Genomic DNA, 24,440 nt, shown 5'->3' on the forward strand with positions numbered 1-24,440 from the left:
TATCAGCCTTTTTACATATCAATGAGTTTTTACAACTGTGTAGGAGAAGAAAACAGCTCCAAGTGTCTGTTTGTGCACAAAGCAACCAGTAATCTGAAAGCACCAGAGAGAGATCCTAGAACAAGGGGCCTGACCTACTTTCCGCAGCCCTGCATACGTTATCCCCATACCAGACTGCAGGCTCCTGCATTCACAAAGCCTTCAACCCATTCCATACAGCTTTTCCCTCTGCTGCATGCTCCTGCTGAGCAGCTTTACTCGCGGGGAGCGCTGGCTCCGGGGCCTCCTCACCCTGTACGTGCTCCCTGCGCGGAGCCCAAGGGCAGGAGCATGGCCTGCGCTGTGTTTTCTTGCTTTGCAAGAACAGCTGCATCAGTTAATTCGTCTGTGGTTAAACAAATTCCTCTCTAAAGCTCCATATAAGGAGCTTGCAGGCCTCGAGCTCTAAATAATCCCTTCAATCTTCCTGTTTGGAATGATGCGGTTGTTGTTGCTAATAATAATTCAACCCGACTTATAGGACAATAACATTTATTTAGAGCATGAGGGATTCCACATTATACAAACCCTTACATTTATGTTGTTTTCTGTTTTGTTTCACTGGTCCATTTCTACAACAAATACATCAGATCTACTATATAATAAAATTATTTACATTTCCAAACATGATTGGGTTTGTTTCTAAACCCTCTTACTGCTATTCACATACAGTACTTAAACAACAGCACAATACATTATTTTTAATACCTAAAAATGACAACCCTGTATTCTAATTTATGAAAAGTGGAAACAAATAAATTTACAATTGTCTTCCCCTCCCCTTCCATTTCATACAAACACATTAACCTCATGTGCTAACCCTCGGCTTCACTTCGTAAGTCCAGGGGGTTTTAGAAGAACCCAGTTTTTATATCTATTTATCTGTTTTTTAGAAAAAAAAATCATTTTTGGGGAACAGGAGAATATTAAAAGGACTTTACTGTACAGAATTTTATTTAAAAAAAAGAAAAATCACAGCTCAAAATCGCTATTGGTAAATTCACACTCATTTACAAGTTTCATGTTTCCATGCAGTAATTTACTTGGATTTTCTTCTTTTTGACTGCATTGCACTGGCACTCGTTTCTGAAATTAAGAGAAGAAAAGAAGCATGGATACGAAGTCGACAAGCCATTCACCAGAGGTGCACAGACTGCCCTTCCACCATCACACCAGAGTGCAAACCTCGGAGGAGCGGGATTCCCACAGACCCGGGACTGACTCCTCACCAAGTCACAACACAAACACCAGTGCTGTGACACAGCTCAGCCTTCCCCCAGCTCTGGTAGGGCACGACTTCCAAGCGCTAGGGCTTCAGCAATGCTGAACTCGCAATGTATCAGCCTTAAGATCTGTGTGGTTTTGTATGTTTAAGTGTTCGATGTTAGTTCCCCACATGCACAGCGTGCTCAGATGTGCCTCTGTGAAATGGGCACTGGGCAGAAACTGCGGCAGTGGGAGCCAGCATCATGGAGATGGTGCTATAAAAAACACTCAGGAAGGTCATTGGGAGCCTGCCACATGAATTACAAATGTAGTTGTTTGAGTCCTTGGGAAGTCAGATCATTAGAAAACAAGTCTCTTGAGTGTACATAATGATTCGCAGAGCAGCAGCTATGCAGAAAAGTACAAAACACTGCGAGGAGCAGCGCTCGCAGAAGCTGCAGTGAAAGCAGATGACATGTTCAGTGCACTTACCAAGGCACTAACGTTTCCATTTCAAAACAAAACAGAGTAAGGACCAAAGGTGTTTGCATCTTTACATCTTTCAAAAATGGGATTTTAAGCGTTGGCAATGTATCTTTGGCTCTTGACAGCATTCTCCAAAAGCTATTAGAGCTGTGTGTGTTTTAAGAGTCAATAGGGAAAAGATTTTCCAAGACACCCAAGACATCTACAGCTAGAGGAGTGACAGTACAACCCCATGGCTGTTCAGTGTTGTATTTAAAAACCAAAATAAAGCAACATTATAAAATTCAACAAACTCAAAACTACAGTAAATGCCTCAACAGCCCTTACTGGAAATACTCCAAGAAGTGACAATACCAACGCAGCACCAGGTTTCAGAAGTGGAACACCTCAGCAGGCACGACTCCCACTTACCAGAGCTCCCTCTGAGCAGCAGCACTATGGAAGCAGCTCAGGCAGCAGCTGCTATAGCCAGCCCTGCTGCTGTGAGGTCCTTCTACAGTTACCCTTCTGCCTCCTCCTTCCTGATGCTTAGCAAAGGGATTCCTACACCAACCGGTCAAAGTTTACTTCTTTCTCTCTGCTGCATTTCAGGTTTTTTCCTAGCTGCCATTTCTACAGTGGCCTTAATCCACCCCTACATAACAGGAGCTTCCCCCTGCCCCACATTAACAGAGACTAGTGAGAGTTTCTCAGGACACAGACAACTGCAGATGTCTAGAAGGAGCATACAAACCAAGCGTGCTTTCTAAAGCTCTGATTCACTAACAAAAAACACAGACCAGAATAGGCACAAGTGGCAAACTTCCTTACACCAGCTCCCTCACTAACCAGCCTGTCCCCATCCACAAGAGAGCTTTGCTCACTTTCTCTACCACCTGGAAGCAGGCATTGCTCGCATGAAGCAATGTAACCACAGCCCAGGGTACCACACTGTAAGCAGGATCAGTGTTTCCAAGCAAACCTCTTAGATACTGCACGAGTTTGAGGTGCATGTTTTAAAAGCAGTGATTTTACTTACAGAGGTAATAAATACAGTCAGTACAAAACCTCTGAGTTCTGGCGTTACTTCAATTTGATGTACTTTCATGTTCCCACATCCCCAGAATTTGATGTGCCACTGGTTGTCATCTTTAGGTTTACTCGTTACAGTATGGGGGCAGGCCCATACATTTCAGGTCCCTTCACACTCAGGACAGTATCACCAAATCTAAAGATTTTACATTGGCTTCACAGTTTTCAAGCTTTTCTTCACAATCATGAAAGAGAATTGATTTTTACAATACAGACTCAGGTTCTTCTGCACAATCCTGCTACAAGCAGTAGATTTAATTAAATTCAGCAGCCACAAAAGTGCAGAATATACAGGTCCCTCCATGTCATCTTTGAGATTCATCACACAATTATGTATAGCTGGAAGTCTTTGCTGAAACTCTTAAAATGCAAATATTCTTACCATCCAATTTTAGTATCTTCAGTATGGAAAATGGTTGCTGAATTCAACTTGACTTCCTTTTGTAAGAATTTTATATCAATACCTCTTTGTTCTGTATGTTATCTTTAATATATTGGTTGAATGTTGCCTCCTGCTGGGTTCTCTCTACCCTTCTGAACAAATTTTGTCCATCAGAGTTTTTCTAACCCTTAAACATAAGGAGCTGACAGAGTTTAGCTTCAGAAACACAGAATGGCACCACAGACCGTGCATTCTGGCAATGATCACGTGTTTCCCACAAATACTGCATACTCTGTTCAAGACTGAAGCCTGGGTAGCAATAAGGCACGTCAGCAACTGCTAATGCCATGGGTTAGTGTCTGTAACTTTAGGATTTCACATGTTCTTGGAAAGAACAGCTGAGGCTGTGTGCTAGCACACAGCACTCCTTGGTGCTCCAGGCTGCCATCCAGGCAGCGTTCTGAACATGCCTGAACCACAGCATTTGGCTTTACAAGAGCTGGCCGTGCACTTGGGAAGACTTTAGCATCTGTCTTGTGTCTTTCAGGCTTCAGGAAAACAAAAAGAGTGACTTTTTTACTTGAGTACAGTCCTTTCAATGGCAACACATTTCTGCCAAGAGAATTCAACTGCAACTAGGCAAGCTTGCTGAACGCTATGTTGTTGAGTACTGCAGAAAACAAGTTCCACACATTTAACAATGGGAAATTCATACAAGATTCACTGCCAGTGCAGATGTCGGTCAATACTTGAACACCAACCTGTGTCTAAATCTTTGAAACTAGAGTTAAAAGCACACTTAGAAGCTGCAAACCATCGTTATGAGCCAGGGGTTATTACTTGGGGCAGTACATTACTGCCTGCCCTCTCCAGAGAAATGAGGGCTGTGGATTTTACCTTTTGCAGTGCTGGATGCAGATGCTGGTCGGGAGGACCTCTTGCGCTGTCCGTTCTCTACAGTTTCCTGTGGAGCGGCAGAATCCTCTGTTCTTGAATTTCTTCTACTTGGAGTTTTAGACTTTTCACAATTCTCTTTTGTCTCATTACTAATAAAGTGGGACAAAATATTTCTGATGAAGTGTAAGAAGGATTATGCTTTTCTATGCAACTCAGACAAGCTGGAGGATGGACCGACACAGGTACCAGTTCCGGACTATTAGCACTGAAGATATGAAATGCTAGAGACACCAGAAGTTTTATCAGATGCAGAATGACCTGAGTAAGTCAGAGTATAGTCCGTTTCTATTAAAAATTATCAGAGGATACAGAATTGAGAAGTCCTCAAAGAGAATATTTTCAACATTAGAAGACCAAGAAATTAGATGCATTATAAATTGTCTGCTCTGTTTTCCACAGGTGCCACCATTACTGAAGTCTAGGAAAAGCAAACAAGTTACATTAGAGACTGCTATGATATGGGAACACAGAGTTGAAATTGCAGATGAACATAAGGAGGCATTATGAACTCTTCAGTGAGTATGCCAGCTTTTGCTTTTACAAGACTCACTCCACTGATCTTCAGTATTAAAAAGCTTAAGGCTTTATTTTAAACTTTCTTACAGCTTTAAAGCTTGATGTTAAAACGTTTTCATAATAGAAAGCTTTTTCTGGTATATCAAATAATTTCAGGTAGTGTGGAAATCCAGATTTCCTGTCCCTGAGACAACAGATAAAGTGCTACACTTTGTAATTAACTCTTTACCCTGTGAATTCCTCCCGAGCTTTGGGTGTTTTCTCCTTAATGCATTAATGCCAGACAATTTCTGATGCCTAAGTGGTTTCTGAAGATTATGCAAACTTATCTCCTGTGAATTCAAAGGTAAGTAATTACTCAAGTAAATCACTGCCAATACTGGAAAAGGAGAAACACAACCCATTTCATGCCCTTTGGGTGATACTTGCGAGATGTCAAGAAAGGCTGCCTTAATCAGAGAACTGACTGAAAACACATAGAGCAGACCTGTGCATTCCAGAGGCTCCACTACACTGTCACTGGTTCAGAGGAAGACCTATTTTGAGAGGAAAACCTACTACAAACACTTGTAGTTTTAACTACATAAAACACAGTTTGTCAATGAGAGACAAACATTCTCAAGCAAGGAAACACACAGCAGAGGAGAATATTGAGGCACATGGACTGTCTCAGATACAAAATAAATCATAGACAGGATCACAGGCAATCTATAAACTGAATCCCCCAAACAGGTCACAAACTGCTCTTCTGGTCAGTAATGTGGGCAGCTGCAATAGCAGCTACCTACTTCAGAGGATACTTGGAGGCAAGCAAACAGGCATCAACAGATGAAGTTCAGTTATTACAGATAACTTTTACAGATCTAGTGACTAATCCATAGCTTGGATTGTCTCACAGGAACCAACACATCACTTCTTTTACAGGAGGAAATCAAGTTGGCCCAAGTAAAAATATTCCCAGTGCTTTTTAGGTTGCAAGCTCCTCTAAGGTTTGTACCAAAGGTGCTGAACTCCAGGAGCTCAGAGCTGGCCACTGTATCAGCCATCACTAGATCCACATTTTGCCTGAAAACCTCCCTTATTTTCTGGTCTTGCTCAGAAAAGCATCAGCCCAGAAAAATGCAATCAGAAATGCACTCGTGGTCATTTGATGGGCTGAGGAGTGTGGAGAAGGGTCATGCAAGGGTGCTTCATTTGGAGAATCTGCTCATCTGCTAAGTGTCACACCATCAGCTTTTCAGAGAAACTGCACCCTAAGGAAAACTTGTACTGACAGTTCAGTTCATCTTTGATACAAGTAGAAAGATCCCAGTCCATGTGATGGTAAATACAGTTAAATATTCAATGTGGAGTCACTTCTGATCTGAGGAAATGTACTGTGCTCCCTCCTTTACAAAAGATGACACTGCCTTCCTTCCTGATGAACCAAATGAGTTAACTGCACCTCTTGCCCTGGCTTAGGGCATCACTCCACTGATGGGGGAGCATCAAAAACTCAGCCATTCATGCCTACATTGTTATCCAAAAACCTTACAAAGGTTCATCATTACAGCTGCCTAGACTGAGTTTAAGAGTCTGGTGGGTTTAGAATCTAACAGAAAGAGACCTTGGAAACTGCATTTTCTGAGTGTCTTAACTGGGACACGATGAAGTTTCTACCTGACTTTCCTATCTGGTTTTGGCAAAGTGTCAACAGGCAAACAGGAGAAATCTGGAGAAAACAGTCACAAGGGCAGAAAACCCCCAAACTTTAGAAAAGCTTAAGTGCAGAAAACAGACCTTCACATGAGAACTAAGCTGCAGGCTTTGGGGGTTTTAGTTTTGATTTGTTTTCAGAAAATAACAAACAGTAGAACCTTCAAGACCCTTCCGGGACATGAAACAGGCCTGAAGGGATAAGAGGAAACACTGCCCAAAGCATGAAGACAGAGCTGGGAAACGTTACCTTACATTCTGCATTTCAGCAATGTTTTGAAACACAGTTGAGCCCAATTTCTTAGCAGGACAGAAAAGGTATGGACAAGAAAATGAAAAGCAGTAGCAGAAGGTGTGCAACTGAAGCAAAGAGAAAGGGACTTCCTCCCATGAAAGCTACATCTATTCTGCATCCACACAAACTATCTCCTTACCTTTGACCAGCAACTACCGGAGCATTTGTTTCAAGTTCTACAAGAGAAAAAGATAATTTTAAAATCCACTGTCAAGGCACAACCATCTCACATTATTCTCATTATGCTTTAGCTCTGAAGAATAATTATTCTCTCATCTACTGTTTCTTACAAAGCAAACTAACACATCAAACAAGTACCAGGTCAGCCAAGTGCTCTTTCTGCTCATGGCCTGCACCAGCTAAGGCAGAGGAAAGTTAAAAGGAACCCTGCAGAAGAAAATGGTGGAGAAACTTCCTGACAAGAGCTACAGCCTTCTCCCTTTTTCAGCTCCCATTTTAGACAGTTTATCACTTCTAAAACATCTAGGGTTTATTCTTTTTAAACCTGAAAAATGCTAATGTGGACCTATTATGCACATTAAATTTTACCTTAACCCAACCACCTCTTACAGCAAGACCTTCTAATGCAAAAGGAGACAATATTCTGAAGGCCAATTATACTTCTGCTGAATTGGAAAATCTCTCAGGAGATGATGTAGATTTCTCATCCTTTTACTGTTCCATCTGTTTATTCTCCTCATATCCACCAGACCCTTTGTTGAGAGGGATTATCTATACCTAAACACAGCACCTCTTGTGAGAAACTGCCTTAGGGATCACCATCACAATGTAAAGTATTAACTCGCTGTTCATTTGTCATGGTGCCTATAACAACTCCATCTCACCCTTAAACACCCTTGAACCTCTGGGACACTGCTGCACAGAACTGTGGCTTTGCCTTTACAATCATTTTAGTACCTAAAGTTTGCTAGAGTGTAGACAAGGAATACAGGTATAAAAAAGGGTAAGAAAACACATAGTATCTGTCCTCTTCTGGTAAACACCCCTTACAATACACATGGTTGAAACATCAGGCTCTTCAGTGTAAGTCTATATAGCACTGCATGGGGAAAACAAGTACCTTCGTAACAAAAGAAAATACAGACCAAGCAACATAAGGAAACAGTTACTTTTCTTCCTACCCAAAATTTGAACAGGGAGAATATCCAACAGCAAAAAACCCAACCCCCAAACTGCCAAGCATGTTAGTGACCATTAAACACGCATTAAACTAAGTGCCTTTTCAGTTACAAACTCAGTTGAGTTCACCTATATTCCGCTTTTCCAAAGCAAGATTTACCTGTTCTTTGAACAGTACTTTCTGATGTTGGAACTGAACTTTTTTTCTGTGTTAAAGGTTGAGAGGATGCTAGAACAAAAGTGGAGGGGAAAAAGCATTATTTTCAAAGGGAGTCACAAACATTTTCTATTGTGCAACTGGGCTGCTTTTACAGAACACTGCATCTTCCAGCTTACTGCAGCACTTTCATTTACAGATGCAATATTACTCACCTATGCTCTATTCTCCCCCCACCATGCACACCTCCCCAGCTTAAAACTTTGGCAGAATTATCCCAAGTTTTCTCAAACTAGGAAAAGTGATGAAATTAAACATCATAAATCCCTTTTCTAATGGCAACAGTTTTTCACCAGACTGAGAAATTAAAGGAAGTCCTAGAAATTAAAGAGTTTAGTCTGTCTTAGATTAATGCTCATTTCAACAGAAGTTGTGGCGGAAAAAAAGCTTCTTTGTTAATGAATCAATGCCCTCACTCTTTCAATTGCAAGGGTGCAAAATATGCTCCAGAGGCTCCCTTGAAGTCCTTTGGCAACAAGATGATGTGGCTTAACATGTCTTAAGTTGCCAAGTTAAAACACAAGATGGAAAATCAGTTCTTGTCAGGCTACTGTTTTCTGGTCTACTCTTGGATGTGATAATGAACTTAGAACATGAAGACAGAAGTTAAACATTCCTGTTTAAATGATGAATATCCACTTCCATCTTTCTCCTAACAAATCAGATTTCCTTCTGTGAAGCTTAAAGGAAACATTTCCATTTTCTGCTGGCACACAGCTATGACATACATCTAACAGCCACAGGGAAGTCGTGTTCAAGCTGAAGTTCTCAGTTGTGCTGACTTCTGTGGATTCTACTGTCCTGGGCTCAGCAGCACCAGTCATTTTTTCTCCTTCTTAGTAGCTGGTGCAGTGCTGTGTTTTCAACTTTAGTCTGAGAACAGTGCTGATAACACACTGATGTTTTTAGTTGTTGCTAAGTAATGCTTACTCCGATCAAGGACTTTTCAGTCTCATGCTCTGCTAAGGGAGGAGGGGAAGCTGGGAGGAAGCAGAGACAGGACAGCTGACCCAAACTAGCCAAAGGGGTATTCCATAGCACAGCATGTCATGCCCAGTATATAAACTGGGGGGAGTCGTCCGGAAGGCCCAGATCACTGCTCAGGCTGGGCTGGGAATCGGTCGGCAGGTGGTGAGCAATCATATTCTCTCTCCCGTTGTTATTTCCCTTATCATTATTATTATTGATAGTAGTTTTGTGTGATACCTTAGTTACTGGACTGTTCTTATCTCAACCCGTGGGATTTACATTCTTTCCATTCTCCTCCCCAATCCTCTGGGAGCGAGGGAAGGAAGAAGGGGGCGGAATGAGCGAGTGCTTCCATGGTTCTGAGTTACCAGCTGGCCTTAAACCACGACACTCAGAAACAAGAAAGTAGTTGTCAGCCTTGGCTGAGGGGTCTAATTTTTATTATGTTCATGGAGAAAAGCACCTAGGAAGTTTACAAAAGCAACCCTACATTTACAGCACTGGACTTACCTGCATTCTGTAGCAGTTCCTGATGTGCTCCTGCTTTTTCCTCCACCACAGCAGCCCCGGTTTGCTCAGCCGGTGCAGCACCGTGGTTACTGCCATTAGTGCTTGGTGCTGCGGGTGCAAGGTCTGGGGCTGCAGGAGTGGTTACAACCGGTGGTACACTGGTAGGAGGAGTGCTTGTTGATGTGCTCGGAGACGTGGAGGCAGGAGCAGCAGCTGTGGTGCTGGCACCCGAACAGCCAGGCCCAGAAGTGCTCTGTTTTAGAAGACTGGGTGCTGGCGGTGTCACAGTTTTATTATCTAGTTCTGCTGGTGACTGCTCTGCTCCCAAACTGTTTGGGACCAATGTTTCTAGTCCCTGACCTTCTGCTTCACCATCCAAAGCATACTGCTCTTCCCCTTTCTCAAGGGAGCCAGTGACTTTCTTGCAAGCTTTAGTCAACAAGAGCTGGCCAATCTTGTCGACTTTTCCCTTCCCCTTACTTGATGACACAGGACTGCGCCTGTTCCCAGATCCCGGACTACTTGTCAAAAGAGGTGAAACAACAGGTCCTGACTGCGCTGCTGTAACAGAACACTGGTCACTCGACCCACCACTTTGAGAAGAGGTCTCCTCTGGGCTGAAGTCTTTGCCTTGCTGAGCAGGGAGATTTGAGGGAACACTGGAAGAAGTTGTAGCAGGAGAAGGCAGCTGAACAGGAGGTGCCAAGGGATTAAGAACCAGTGGCCTGCTGGTGGGAATGGTAGAAACAGGACTGCTGGATGATGTGCTGGGAGGAGCAGGTGCGGAGGAGAACTTTATATTCTGTGGTATATGCAAAGGCCCAACAACCGCGACCGACTGAGGCATCAGACTAGAGTTAGAAGTCATGGGGGCTGCTGGAATTGTACTTGACTGTGAGCCCTTCATAACCTGAATTATTGATGATGAGTTTATAAACACGGGTGTAATAAACTGCGGCCGGGCATTGGACTGAACTGCTGACTGTCCCTCAGACACCATGACTTTGTTCCCTACATTGGGCATTGTGACAACAGTTGACACCAATGCAGGCTGCAAGTGAGATGGCAATGGTGCTGATGTATTAGCAGCAGATGTAATAGGGTTTGAAGTTACAAAAACTGTTATCTGGTTGGGAGGCAAAGGACCTGAAATAGAAGAAGAGCTGACAGGCCTCTGCATTACTGGAGGAACACTCTGTGCAACACTTGAGTTTACTTCTCCCAGTTCCTGGTGCCCTGGTGTTGAACAGGGCTCATTATTTTGAGGCAAGCTAAGTGAATTAGATGACTCTTTGCTTGAGGATGAATCTTGCAATGGAGGAATGACTGCTATCTTCTTTAGCTCCTCACTAGTGGTAACTATCGGTGCCATTTCAAGACCAGTCAGCCCAGGAGGCTTAATGGTTACGTTAGGAGCTCCAGAATTATCAAGAAGTTGACTTAAGGAAGTTGGTGCCTCCCTCATAGCTGGAGACACCATGGGTTTACTTTCCTCCATGACTGGAAGCTTACTGGAGTCCAAAGCTTGCCCATCTTTTTTTGGCTGTTCTTCTGGAACCAACATTTTCATTTCTGGAGTAGGGATACCTTTTAGTTCAATACTGGGCTGGTCTTTGTTACCTTGGACACCTTGAGCACTCTGACACTCGTTATCTTGAGGCACGCTAAGGCTCTCTTTGTTGTCTTCAGGAATGCCCGTCACAGGAGGTACAGAAACTGCAGGATTCGGGTTACTTAGCATGTTGTTGTTCTGGAAACTTGAAGTCACAGGTGTTGGTAAAGAAGAGGGACCAGCCATCACATTTCTTTGTAATTCCATGTTCTGCAAGAGAGATGGATTCTGCGGAGCTGTCAGTGACAATTTAGCTGCTTTTGAATTCTGTCTGCCAGGGCTTGGGGTAGTTTTCCTACTGGATCCAGGACTGGATCTTCGACTATTGCTTGGACTTGCTCTCTTTGTTCCTCCAGTGTTGGTTTGTTTTCCTGAATTAATGACCACACTCTCCAGTTTGTGTGACTGTGGAGACGCAAAACTAGACTGATTGTTAATGGTGAGATTTGATGGGGCTTGTCCAATGGCCTTCAAAGTAGTGGGATTAAGACCCTGCTGATCAAATCCTCTATTGAGATTAGGTCTGGGAGGTAAAGGAATATTAATCTGGGGAGGGAACAGACCAGCTATAGAAGCATTGAGTCTCTCTGGAGACAAGCTGATTTCTGATGGTTCTGTGCTAGGCGGACGGTTATTAGGAGTCTGAGGATAGTATGGCCTTGGGCTTGCTCTGTTTGGGGTTTTAGGCCTTGCAGTTTGTGATGGGGTAGCAACATTTGGAAAATGGTGTGTAAGAGCACTAGACAGAGAATTCGACTGCTGCTGAGGACTTGTACCTTGGGCAGTCGAAAGTGGGGAGGGTCCAGTTTTGGGTCCTGTCATCATTAGTTGGTTTTGTGCAACTACTAAATGAGATGTCAGGTTATTCTGAGCTGCTGACGCTGGGGGGCCTTCAGCTCCTCCTCCTTCTGGAAGGGAGGACACTGATGAAACCTCTCCAAGGGGTGAGCTGGAAGGATTCTGGACATTATCTTGATAAACCATTTTTCTTGCATTATTTCCCAGAGGAGGATTGCCTGGCAAGGAAATTCTTTGTTTATCAGGAGATGGAGGCACTGACCCAGGACCCTGGAGGTTAACCATTACTGGCATGTTACCACCCTGCTGCATCGGCATTCGCTGAGCATCTGGATTCAGAGGCCCTCTAGGTGGATGAACTCCTTGTGGTACAGGAAGCCTGACTGATTTGGGATCCTGCTGCATCATAAGCATCATCATCATCTGCTGCTGCTGCTGTGGTGTTTGTGGTGCTGCCTGGGCTTGCTGTGGTGGTGGCTGTGGCTGCTGCTGGGGCTGTGGTTGTGGCTGCTGTGCATGTGGCATGAGTTGAGGTGGCATCTGCTGAAGTGGTCTTTGTTCCACTGGCTGAGACGGATAACCTATGACAACAAGATGATGCATTCATTAAAACCAACCAAAGATCAGAGAAAGCATAATTTCTGTAACAAACAAGATCAGATAGGAAGTATAGCCAGGAGCCTGTTTGTCTTATGTGAGAGCCACATCAATGAAACAGGCTTTACAAATAAGTACAAGGACTACTTACTTAGTGTATGAATGACTTGTGTGACATGCAATTGGACATGCACCTACTATTACTCCAGATTCATGCCAGCTGAAGTCCCTGCAATTGTCCATAGGCTTGCTTTCTCCCACAGTTGCAGAGTTGGACTTTCACTAATATTCCTCAAAACAACCTTAAAGAGTTTGACAGGCACTGTTGGACATGGCCTGGCACATATGTGACAGGTCTGACATCTTCTAGTGTACAAAGTAGAATCTGCCATGTATTACTTGGCTAAAAACAGTGCTAAAAACCACCCACGTGGCTTATGACGCAAATTCCTTTGCAGACTTCAGATTTAATTCTCCCTATGTGCAAAGCACAATTCCAACTGCAATCTCTACTTCCTAATTCTCAAAAATCAGCTATTTGGTTAATATTTCTTAAAGCATCAGTCTATGCTACAGCTAGAAATACAGATTTTTTTTATCAATTATCCTATTGCAGAATAACTGCAGTATTCAGTATGATACCTACAGGATGATACATGAGACTGTGGACACCTCTTCATTTTGACCTAGTTCAAGGAAAACATTTTAACAATGGTACCAATCAGTTACTAGGAGGAAAAAAAGCTTTGGCCTTGATTGTGATGACACAAAATAGACCTGTCACAAGGATGAGTTAAAAGCTCTCCTGTAGTTATTACATTCAGATAATCCACAGAAATATCCAGCTACCTGGTGGCCTGCTTGTAAAATCCGGAAGCTTGGGGCCTGAGTTATCTAAACTCATTCCTTGATCTCCGGACAGTGATGACTGATCGCTCTCCTCCAGGCCAGCTGGACGTGGTTCTGAAGAACTGAAAGAAAAAGAACTGTAATTAAGATCCAGCCTCATGTCAGTGTTCGACCTCTGCTGCCAGAACTCAAGGAATTAATTCCTTGCACTTTTCACAGACCTGCAAGTAGCTCACTGCAATGCATCACTGCCTCTGGTGTAAGAGGTCAGACTTGACCACAGAGCTCAGGTCTGCTGGCAGTCACTCCTGTGCCTTAAATACACTCGAAGAAAGAAGTTAGCTGGTGTTCTACTGATCTTAAACATTTTTTTCCCTTTGTTTCTATTCTAAATATGAGTTTTATAACTAGGAAAATGCCAACGGATATTCCAAATGATAGAGATAAGTATAACCAAACTAAACTGATTTCCCTCTAATACTGCTGTGACACCTGTATAGGTAAGTAAATATCATGGGTAGAAGCATAGAAAGGCATTTCAGTGGTAGCAACACTTCTTCCAGTAGTGTACACAGAAGTGACAAGCTCAGGGCATAAGAGACCTCCATGAACATCACAGCAAAATGCGCTCATGCATCGGACATGTCATCCACCGGAGTACAAACATTTGTGGGATACTAAGGCTCTGCAAGTTATCATGGAATAAAAAAATGGTTTGTGTTAGGACCTTAAAGCTCACCCAGTTCCGACCCCTGCTACGGGCAGGGACACCTTCCACTAGAGCAGCTTGTTCCAAACCCCTGTGTCCAACCTGGCCTTGAGCACTGCCAGGGATGGGGCAGCCACAGCTTCTCTGGGCACCCTGTGCCAGCGCCTCAGCACCCTCACAGCGAAGAACTTCTGCTTAAGATCTTATTCCCCCTTGTCCTCTCTCTATATTCCTGTCTAAAAAGCCTCTCTCCACATTTCCTGTAGCTGCTTTAGGCACTGGAAGCTGCTTTAAGGTCTCCCCTTAAGGAGCCTTCTCTTCTCCAGGCTGAACCAGCCCAGCTCTCTCAGCCTGGCTTCAGAGCAGAGCTGCTCCAGCCCTCACAGCATCTTTCTCCTCTGGACTCACTCCAACAGGTCCATGTCCTCCTTATTCTGAGCGCCCCAGCGCTGGATGCATGACTGCAGGAGTCTCAGAGCAAAGGGAGAGAATCCCTTCCCTCGCCCTGGTCATGCTGCTGGTGATACACGCAGGATACAGTTGGCTTCCTGAGCTGCAAGCACACACTGCCACCTTATACTCAAGCTTTTTATCCACCAGTACCCCAAAGTCCTTCTCTAAGACTATACAATGAAAGCACCAAGTTAAAGACATTAAAATTAGCTCACTGCCAACAAAGAGGCAGAAACATGCAGAAATAGCAAGGACAGAGAAATTCTCAGGAAAATAAGAATCGGTAGTAAATAAAGGCAGAGAGATCTACCTTATTTAATGTTACTTGAGAGTAAGTGTCTCCAGCACCTGTATAGCAGACATGGAGAGACACAGTCCTGCTCTAATGACCTATTAGATACCAACGTTCAAAAAGCAGCTTGTGACTTCCAAGTCCCTGAACATCCGTTGGTCAAAACTGGGGAGAACAATCCAAGAGAGAAGAAAGGTAAGATATGGGTCAAACACAGAGTGCTCAAACAGTACTGCTGAGCAGGAGAGTACTCCCAAGGAACGCATTCATCCTTTTGTCTAAACCAGAACACTCCCAATCCTTGTGATGCAGTCGCTGTTTGCCTATGACAGTGAATTTGAACAGTGAAAATGCATACAGAAGCATTATATTAGCATCCACAGATGAACAAAAATTGTGGCACCAAAAATCACCCAGAGGAGCTGTAGCCTTTGAGGTAGGTGCCAGCAACGTGACCTGGAACAACTGCCTAAAATTGTGACTGCAATCTTAGGTTTGTGATTTTGCCATTTATGATTTCTTTATAATGGTAGGGGATTGAAAATGCTACAATTAAAGATCAGACAGAAGCCGGTGCAGAGCAGCACAGCACAAACAGGTTTAACCTAGAAAACAATGGTGGTGCAAAATGAATTCTTAGAAAACATCTCCTGCCAGATGGGTCTGATCAGGCATGTACAAACTGTGCAAACAGACCCGAGTGTTGTTTGCTAGCAAAGAGCAGCAGTTATTGTAGAAAAACCTGCTACTGTAATTGCTGGACAATGTAAACATCACTTGAAGGTTGAATGTTGCTGAAATTCGCTGGGCATGTTCAGCAACCAGCAAAAAACCCCACATTCTGAATACAAACAATAAGCAAGTTTGTAAAAGAGACAAATATTCTCTATTTGGTCTTCTTTCCTATTGCTCCGGACATAAAAAACCCAAACAACTGCACATCAGGTACAGAACATACTGTCACAAGTGAAGCCTTTGTTCCACCAGCTGCAGCCTCAAGCACAACCTTCAGATACAAAAGCCCTTGTCAGAGAGAGAACTCCAGAATACAAGGAACCCCCAAAACAAACCAACAAACCCCAAACAAAAAACCCACCAAAAAGCACTGCAGATGCTGAGATAAGGTGTGCAAAAATGAAGTTATAGTTCAGATGCGAGCAGAACCAGCCCAACTGACTTAGTAAAATGCTCTGTATCAGCTTTTGCATTTATAGAAGGGCACTTGTAGTCTGATGCTAAATGAGTTCCATTTCTGGGTGTACAGGGGACTGTCACCTCCAGATCTGTGGTTAAAGCCCTCTGTATGTGGTTGAGAATCCCCTACGTTGCTCTGCAGCACCAGCACCCCCTGCCCAGTGCCCATTACCCGAGGTGCTGCAGACCCCAAAGCCTGCAGGAGCTTCACCAAGTGCATTCTTTCTGTTCTGCCGAACTCATGATGTCCATGGTCCCTGCACAGGGGAACATGGAACAACTGCTTGTTTGTGCAGGTATTTAGCAGAATTAATTAACATGCTTTATCTACAAAAACATTCCATCCAGCATCTTTTTCCTCAGTTTATATCCCATTATCTAAATCTTCAGGTTCAGAAAGCAGAGGCAATCACTCCTGAACATCCTACTTAATGTCTTGGTTTTCATTCCAATGCTGAGTGGCTCAATTAAGCAAACTTAAAACTATTTTAGACTCAGCTGAATAAACTCCTTCAATAGCTCACTTACCCTATTTACATTCCACGATGGCTCAGTCTACAAACCATATTACTAATGGTACTTTTGTTACTGTATTATTACATCTCAGAAATTGTTTCTAAGAAAGAAACAGGGCCATTTTTAGTGTGTTTATCAAACATGTCCACACAAGGTTTGCTGCTCTGAATTCTCACATTTCTGAAGGAGAAGGGCAGGGAAGAAGCAGAGATGAAAGCATCCCCTTTGCTTCTGGTGCAAAAGAAAGTGATCCAAAGCAGGTTTAATAGAATCAGCAATGGCAAGACAGGAAAATGCTGAGCTTGCCTAATGATGCTAGGGCAGGCAGGAGCCAATGAGGCAGGGAGGTATTACAGCCAGCTTGCATTGCAGTTGCCCTCTTTTTGCTGGAGAATAATCTCAACAACATTCATAAGGATAGCTCCCTTCTCAGTGGTCCTGCAAGAGTAAAGTGACTAATATACAGCTCCATTAAACAAAATGCTCATCGCTATCAGGTCCCAACTCAGCATTCTGCAGGTAGCATTGGCAAAGGAATGTTCACTAAAAATTAAGTCCAGAGTGGTATTTCATATAAGTACACTGAAATCTGATTAAAAGACATACTTAAGAGCTAAAAATTCTTTTGAATTGTCGTAATTCAATAGAAAAGTTGTAATTTAGGCTTCCTTTATTGTGAAAACTTTTTAACAAGCAAACAGTCTTGTGGGCCTTTGTAAGCTCAGAGGAGAGCTTTATACACCTGCTTATTGCCATTCCCTGGCCACAGGGAATGAAGCTGGGTGATGATCAGTAAGAACAATGAAACCAAAATCCTAACAAGGCTTTCCTTTAACAATTAAAGGATCTTACTTTCACAAGAGTTCGACTTGGCCCTCCAAATCCTCTGTCATTTCCATGGCACACAGCTCACTACAGTAGTGGCTACTATTCTTTTATTGGAACCTACTGAGAATTGAAGCATTTGATCTTTTACACATAGCACCAGATCTTTCCTCCCCAGAAATAAAAAGGCTTTTTCGTTTTCATCTTTGATTCGGGACAAAACAAAACCAAACAACAAATCAAACAAAAAAAACCCACAAAAAAAAAGCCCTAAACCCCAAACTTTCCATGAAAGATGAAGATGACCAATAGTGACACAAGGTTTGCATATTTTACTGTGCTACAATGATCAGCAGTGCCTATTGGTACTATCCAAATTGCTGTTGGGTAGTAGCTATACAACATGAATGGTTTTGATACAAGGAAAAATATGACACTGCTTGTTTGAAAGACATCTGGATAGCTCTGAGTGTCAAGTGAACAACAGGAAAATAGCTGCTTGCTATTTATTTAAGACTCTCTGCAAGATCTAATGTATCAAAAGGAGGAAGATGTGCTTCTATGGTTCTTTACAACTGGAGCACAGAGCATTACCTTGTGCAATGTACTGGTAGAACTCACTCTTGCCAAATTACTTGCACTTAAGATTTCTGGAATGGTGAATGAAGACACCTTCATGCCCTCAAACACCTCTCTTCCATGTAGCCACAGACTGCCAAAGCTAGAAAGCTTGGCATGTTGTCACCTGTGGCCTTCCCCATGCAGCATTTCTGTACCTGTAAATGCACATAACAGCTCCTGCATTTTATTTTAGTACTAATTCAGCCAATTAACCGTTGTCACAAAAGATCTCTTGCTACAGATGATGCGAGTTGCTTCAGTCCACAACTAACAGGTCCGCGAGAAATTTAATACCATCTTCATGAAGGAATCTTGACATCGTGCAGAAAATGCAGGTTGGGGAAAACATTAAATATTGAACAGTTGCTTAGTAATCAAATGCCATCCACTCCTTGCACCGAGCTGGACATCTGTCTCTGGGAAAGGTGGCTTAAACTTCAGGTTAAGAACTTACAACGATTATTCAAAGGAATGGGACTGGTGGAACCACAGCCACACCAGTAACCTAATGTGCCATTGCTACCTCATTTGGTATTAACAATTTAACTTTGAAATTTTGACATTCCTGGGTTCTAATTTGCTGTGCAAAGTTTTTCCTTTTTTTTTCTAAAGCAAAGTGGAAACAATCCCCAGATGTTCCATCACGTGGGATGCCGGTCAATGCCCCTGTGGCTCATCTGCAGCAGATGAGTAATTAGAGCTAGTAATGCAGAGTAATTAGATAGAGCAGATCTGCCTTTACCATTTCAGCTGAATAAAGGTAGAGCAGCAGCAGTCTACCACCCTGTGCTGGTATTAATAGACTCTCAACAGCAAAAAGCCACGTGATAGCTGGCAAACAGAGAGTATGCTGGCCAAAAAGGAACAAAGAGATTCAGCAATCTCGTTCCACTAAGCAGGTACATTCATTCATTATCTCTCAATATTACCCATTTGCCTCTTCCCTCTCTAGAGTTGTGGGTTTTTTTTCCTTCCTAATCTCTCCTACACCACGAAGATCAGCACTGCTGGGCTTTGTTATCCTCATATCCAGAAAGTACTGGATTCCTCCCTCTGAATTCTAGTTGCAGCTTCAACTAAGAGAGGAGTCCAGCTCAATTCCAGGCATAAAGATGCCAGGATATAAATATAATTCAGCAAACAACCCCCCAAAAATCTCTACTCCACATATTATATGGAGGCTTCTAATTCTTCTGAAAGTACTTCCCAACCTTTGATCACGGCTGTCAGACGGCTTGCGAAAGGCAGTCTCCTCTTCCAAGGAGGCACCATCTGCCACATCCTACCCTTCCTTTACCCAGTAAATGTAAGGAACGGTGCTTTTCTAACTGAGGACATTTGCATGGGTTTTTTAAGTCTTGAACGAGCTTCCCAGTGGCAGACTTGCCAGTGGGCTATCATTTAACTCTTGCAAGAAATTGCTAGAATATGAAATAATACAGGTCCTTTCTTACCCCATATTGGCTGAAAAAATATTGACAAGTTGCCTGTGGAGCTTCCCTATACCCCTTAGAAAAACAATGTAATAATAAACCTACGTTGTTTGCTCTAGTTGTTGATTATTTTTCTTCTTCCTTGGAGGTTTCTTCTTCTTTGGCTTGTTGGCATTCTGATTATTTTGTTTGTTGTTCACGCCAAAGTGTCCTGCTGATATATCACTTTGCAGAAGGTTAACCAAGAGTGGACTTGTGAGTGTAACATCTTTATTGACAGGAAAAACAGGATTTTGCCCACAGGAAATCTGATTCCCATTTGGCGTTCCACTAAACCCCGTATTGAAAGGCAGCCCATGGCCGGAGAAATGACTCCCTGAAGTGTTGTTGTTTCCTTGCATTGCTTGCATATGAGAAGGCACCATGTTTGGCTGCTGCACAGGAACATCAGGTAACATCTGGGTCAAGTTCACATCATTATTTGTTGTAGTAGCAGTATCCCCAAGTTGCTGAGATATATGAGGACCAGGTCCAGTGGGTCTTAACACTTGCCCTTGAATTCCCATAACCTGAGAAGGATTACCATTCACAGGGCCCTGCTGTGCCATCATCTGCCCAGTGAACTGCACCATGTTTCCTTGCATGTTTGGGGTTGGTCCTCTCATCAGTTGAGCTGGCCCCGTCATAACATTGGACTGGCTTTGAGTACTAAAAGGCTGTTTATTTCCTTGCATCTGAGTGGTCATCATCTGTTCCATCATTGAATTTTGCTGTAACAAGACCTGGCCCTGGGGTCCCATCATTTGATTGTGTGTAGACATCATCTGCTGTCCTTGCTGGGGAATCATCTGTTTGGGTGGGGTCATCCTTTGGGGAGAAGGACCAAGATTTTGGTTTTGTGGTGCCACCATCATTTGGCCTTGCGGCATGAGCTGAGTTCGAGAAAGTATCATCTGGTTTTGAGGGTTCATCGATCCCTGAGCCTGAATGTTTACCATCTGTCCTTGAGAGGATACAATTTGCTGGTGCATTCCCATAAGCTGAGACTGTGGTCCTTGCTGAGGCTGTCCCTGTATGTTTCCCATGTTAACTTGTGGCACCCCACTAGCACCCGCCTGCTGGTTGTTCATATTTCCATGAAGTCCCATTAGATTGGTCTGCATCATATTTGGTGGGCCATGTGGTGCTTGCATCTGATTTTGAGGAGGTCCAGATCCTTGGGCACCTTAAAACAAAATAAATAATTTCCAGTAAGAAACGGTTTGAAGCATTATAACCACAACTAACATTGATTTCCTCTCTTTTCCAGAGAACTGGAATATCTGACATATTTGCAGCCTTCTGATGCAATGTTTGATGCTACACATACATGCTAGGAGTTAAAACAGAACATCATACTTCTCATAGTAAACACTTAGACTGGTACTTCCCATGTACCCCACTGCAGAAGATGTAACAGACATTTAATCAGTTGTTATCTATATGTAAGTTTGACAATCTTGCATAATATCACCTAACACAACAGTAATTCCTAATTAAAATAAGCTCCAAACTTTGAGGTTATTTTATAATGGGTTAAAAAATAAACACACATGGAGTACTAATGAAATGACATTATCAGGGTATCCATAATCCAGACAAAAACCTGGTAACTGAATTGTTCAATAGAGGCCTTTAGGAACTGAAGATTTCAAATGTACAGGACTAAGTAAGTAGACTTCTGAAGGAACTAATAATCTTTTTGAAGCAGAACAAAATTATGTTGTTGTTCTGCTTCTAAGATAATAACTCTCTTTTTTTCTGGACAAGTTCCTTTTGTGTTACATCTTTATTACCCTCATTGAATGGAAGCAGCACTTCCAATTGAATGGAAGCAGCACTCTACATTCCAGTGCTACTTCCATTCAATTACTTAATCCTGGATCCTAGTACCACAGTCCTAATCAATAACAGTTGGGTTGTTTGATAGATTTGAGCAGCCTCCTCCTTTTTCTTCTCCTCATTTAGCAATCCAGAATGCCCCTGCAGCCCCAAGGAGCTAACTCCCTATCAGTGACAAGAGTTTAACGTCTTGGTATCTCTGTTGTACAGCTAAAGGTGCAATTTTCTACATAAAGAACTGAGGAACCCAGTTCAGACAGACCTGTGTGCTGCACATTTTGGCTGGTCTGCAGCTGCTGCGCGCCACTGTTCACCGCCGGGGCTGGAGCTGTGGAAGGCACCTGACCTTGCAGGAAGTTCTGGTTGGCCTGGCCTGCAGGGAACCCTGGCGGGAGACGCTTGGGCATTCCTGAACACAAAAGGTTTCTTATTAGTAAGTATGGAAAACGAGAAGAAACAGAAGAGAAAAATCTATAATTGGAGTATGATGGAAGAACCCTTTGAGTCTATACTGTCATGTTACAGGTTTAGGCAGAAAGTGCATTTTGCCAGTATACAAAATCACTGAAGACATTTAAAGTTCTTATCTGTGCAATAATTCTGCCTAACAAGCTACTATGACTCAGTTCAAACTGTAATTTAAGTCCAAGATGTACCCCACAGAGAAGGCAGAAAATCTCCATGTTTGACTTTTTAGAAACTAGAAATTAAAGGAAGAGTTTGCCATTTTCTTCTCTACTTCATCTCAGCTCTAATCAGGTCCTTAATTTACTGTGTGTATGCAAACACATGTAACTGGTGTTTCTGTTACAGTGATGTGCTCCTCCCAACAACTCTCACCATAACACATGAGGTACATGCTCCTTAGCAGTCCTTTGCACTGCTGCAGTGTGTATGCACCCTCACAGTAACTTCTCAACCCCAGAATGGGCTGAGCAACCTCATGAGACAGCAGCAGCTCGAGCCCACAGTGACTGCTCATTCAAGTAGCCCTGCTATTCCTATTGGCAAAAGAAGTAATTCTGTCAGGCCCCTACTTGGCACAATGCCCTCACTTTGACATATCTAAATGTCACCACTGCCCTGGGACAGAGAGCAAAACCTTCCCTCTACCTACCAACGTGAGCAGCAGCATAAATGGATTTAACAGAACCCACTTCTTTTGAATTCACTGTTGAATAGATGATGCCACAGACCTAGAAGCAACCCTGTCCTCCCTTATTTTTCTGACCCATGATACACTGCCAGAATTTGACTTTGGTTCCTTTTACAGTCACAGCTTTCTAGCACACCTACTTGTATTGCTTGTGTTAATTAATCTGGTCTTAGGTTTGTCATTAATATTTCAAGATAATCAAGTTTACAGGTCAAACAACCAACTGCAACTACGCAACAAACGCTTCTTGAAACATCACATCACTGGGCCCTAGTTTTAGTTCTGCTCAACTTTTAGGAAAGCTTTGTACATAGGAATGCTTGAACTGAGAAGAAGTGTTAACTTGGCCTATTCCATATATAGTATAAACTGAATGAACTAGGTGAAATGGAAAGAATTTGAATGTATTCATTTACACCAAGCCTTTAAAGGCAAGATGGCTTAAAACCTGAAAGCACCATTAATTACAACTTGATTAACATATAAATTGCAGCAAGGAATGAGCATGCACAGAAGCCAGGCAAAAGCCTCAGCAAGTGGAAGCAACACAGCTTTGCTGAAACCAGCAGAATTCTGTCTTTTTAGAGCATATGAGGATATAGCTCACAGCAGGATTCCTGTCTTTAGCAATAAGATCCTACAGTGAGACCAAATAATGTACTTTGATAGCTTATTTGGGGTATCATTTTTAACTCAAAAAAAGTAGGGTTTTGTTTGTAGTAGGTTTATTTAGAAAGGAAGAGTGCTGAGGTTATACTATCTAGAGGTCATAGCTATGCTACCTAGAGGAAATGATTCCTGATGGAGACATATGGCTGATGAGGTGTAGGGAATTGTGACTATAATAAATAATAAATAACTGCTTCCAGATGGAGACAAGATAAGATATACCAAGTATAGGGCACTGACAGAGCCTAAGAACAATCTGGAAGAGGAGAACCTTGAAACTGAGACAATTCATCTGAATTCAAATGAAACTCATGGTACAAATAGTGAAAAACAAGCAGCTTGTCCAGATGAGCAGACCAAGAAACAGGTATTCCTTACAGCTTTTTGGACAGATTTCAGACATACAGTGTGAGAATACAAGACAGAAGAGTATACATATAGGTGTGTCTAGGTGGACAAAGAATATGGCTCATATTCTCATAGAAAGCAAATATTTCAGAGGCTTAAGCAAGAGCTTGTGTATGTGTATCTGAGAGCAGCCATCCAAGAGAAAGATGAACAAGAGTGAGCAGAGAGAAGTGATGCAAGTCTGGCACAGAACTACAAAAAGCTAAAGGGGAAAAAACCACCAAGGACACAAAAGAGATCTTGGGACTGGCAAATGAAATTTACTGTTAGAGAAGAATTCTAGGAGTGGTAAGGAAAAGATGTGAGTGGTCCAAAGAGAAAACTAAAGACAACACAGCCAAAGGGGATGTTAAAACACCGCTTGACCTCTTAATTTTAGAACAAAGAGTACAACAGCATCGCAATAATAGCTCTCTCCTCTTTTATATCTGAAGGAAGAGGTGACAAATAAAGACAGGGTCAAGAAGAAACATCGACAAATTAGAAAGGAAGATGCAAAATAATGCCTCACTTCCGTAGCAGAAAATGTAAATGGTGACAGAGGAAGCTGAAAAGAGAATCTTCACTTGTTCTTAATACGCTCTTGTTCTCAAAAATCTTCCTCCCCTCACCCTCCCCAATTAACAACCCCAAGCTAAACCAAAAAACCCCACACCATCCCTGAATAGCCTGAACCTGCTTAAAAGCAACAGAAGAATTGTCAAGGTGGTAACCGGCAGTCTTAACCAGCAACTGCATTCAGCAATTTCCTTCTGCTGTAGCCCAGAGTGTATATTTAGGTTATCATAGTGACACTGCCAGATAGAGACAGGTACCAGAAACGAAGTGATGCTGATGCCACATCACCCACAGCCACTGTATACTCAACCTATGCCTTTGTCCTTCAAAGGATCTTTTCAAAACTAACAGCAACACTGGTTCTAGCCATTTCATGTTTCTTTTCT

The 24,440-nt window shown here is 42.7% G+C and overlaps 1 protein-coding gene across 5 annotated transcripts in view; it reads right to left on the bottom strand.

Moving 5' to 3' along the window:
* Nucleotides 1–514: 514 nt before the first annotated feature.
* Nucleotides 515–24,440, bottom strand: part of NCOA6 (nuclear receptor coactivator 6) — a 29,978-nt gene continuing 6,052 nt past the window's right edge. For 2 of the 5 annotated variants that reach the window (XM_061361650.1, XM_061361646.1), the window contains 8 exons: nucleotides 21,526–21,672; nucleotides 19,488–20,607; nucleotides 13,340–13,461; nucleotides 9,484–12,474; nucleotides 7,948–8,016; nucleotides 6,787–6,823; nucleotides 4,082–4,230; nucleotides 515–1,125 (listed from right to left, as the gene is read on the bottom strand). In XM_061361650.1, coding sequence (XP_061217634.1) covers nucleotides 1,079–1,125; nucleotides 4,082–4,230; nucleotides 6,787–6,823; nucleotides 7,948–8,016; nucleotides 9,484–12,474; nucleotides 13,340–13,461; nucleotides 19,488–20,607; nucleotides 21,526–21,672 — 4,682 coding nt within the window. In that variant the 3' untranslated portion in view covers nucleotides 515–1,078. Of the gene's footprint in view, nucleotides 1,126–4,081; nucleotides 4,560–6,786; nucleotides 6,824–7,947; nucleotides 8,017–9,483; nucleotides 12,475–13,339; nucleotides 13,462–19,487; nucleotides 20,608–21,525; nucleotides 21,673–24,440 lie in introns of those variants that run through there. The other 3 variants (XM_061361647.1, XM_061361648.1, XM_061361649.1) reach the window with 3 other exon arrangements.

The sequence above is a fragment of the Neopsephotus bourkii genome, unplaced genomic scaffold, assembly GCF_033783945.1.
Source record: "Neopsephotus bourkii isolate Nb327-2 ecotype Australia unplaced genomic scaffold, CSIRO-AGI_Nbou_v1 NB_1060, whole genome shotgun sequence".
Taxonomy (NCBI): domain Eukaryota; kingdom Metazoa; phylum Chordata; class Aves; order Psittaciformes; family Psittacidae; genus Neopsephotus; species Neopsephotus bourkii.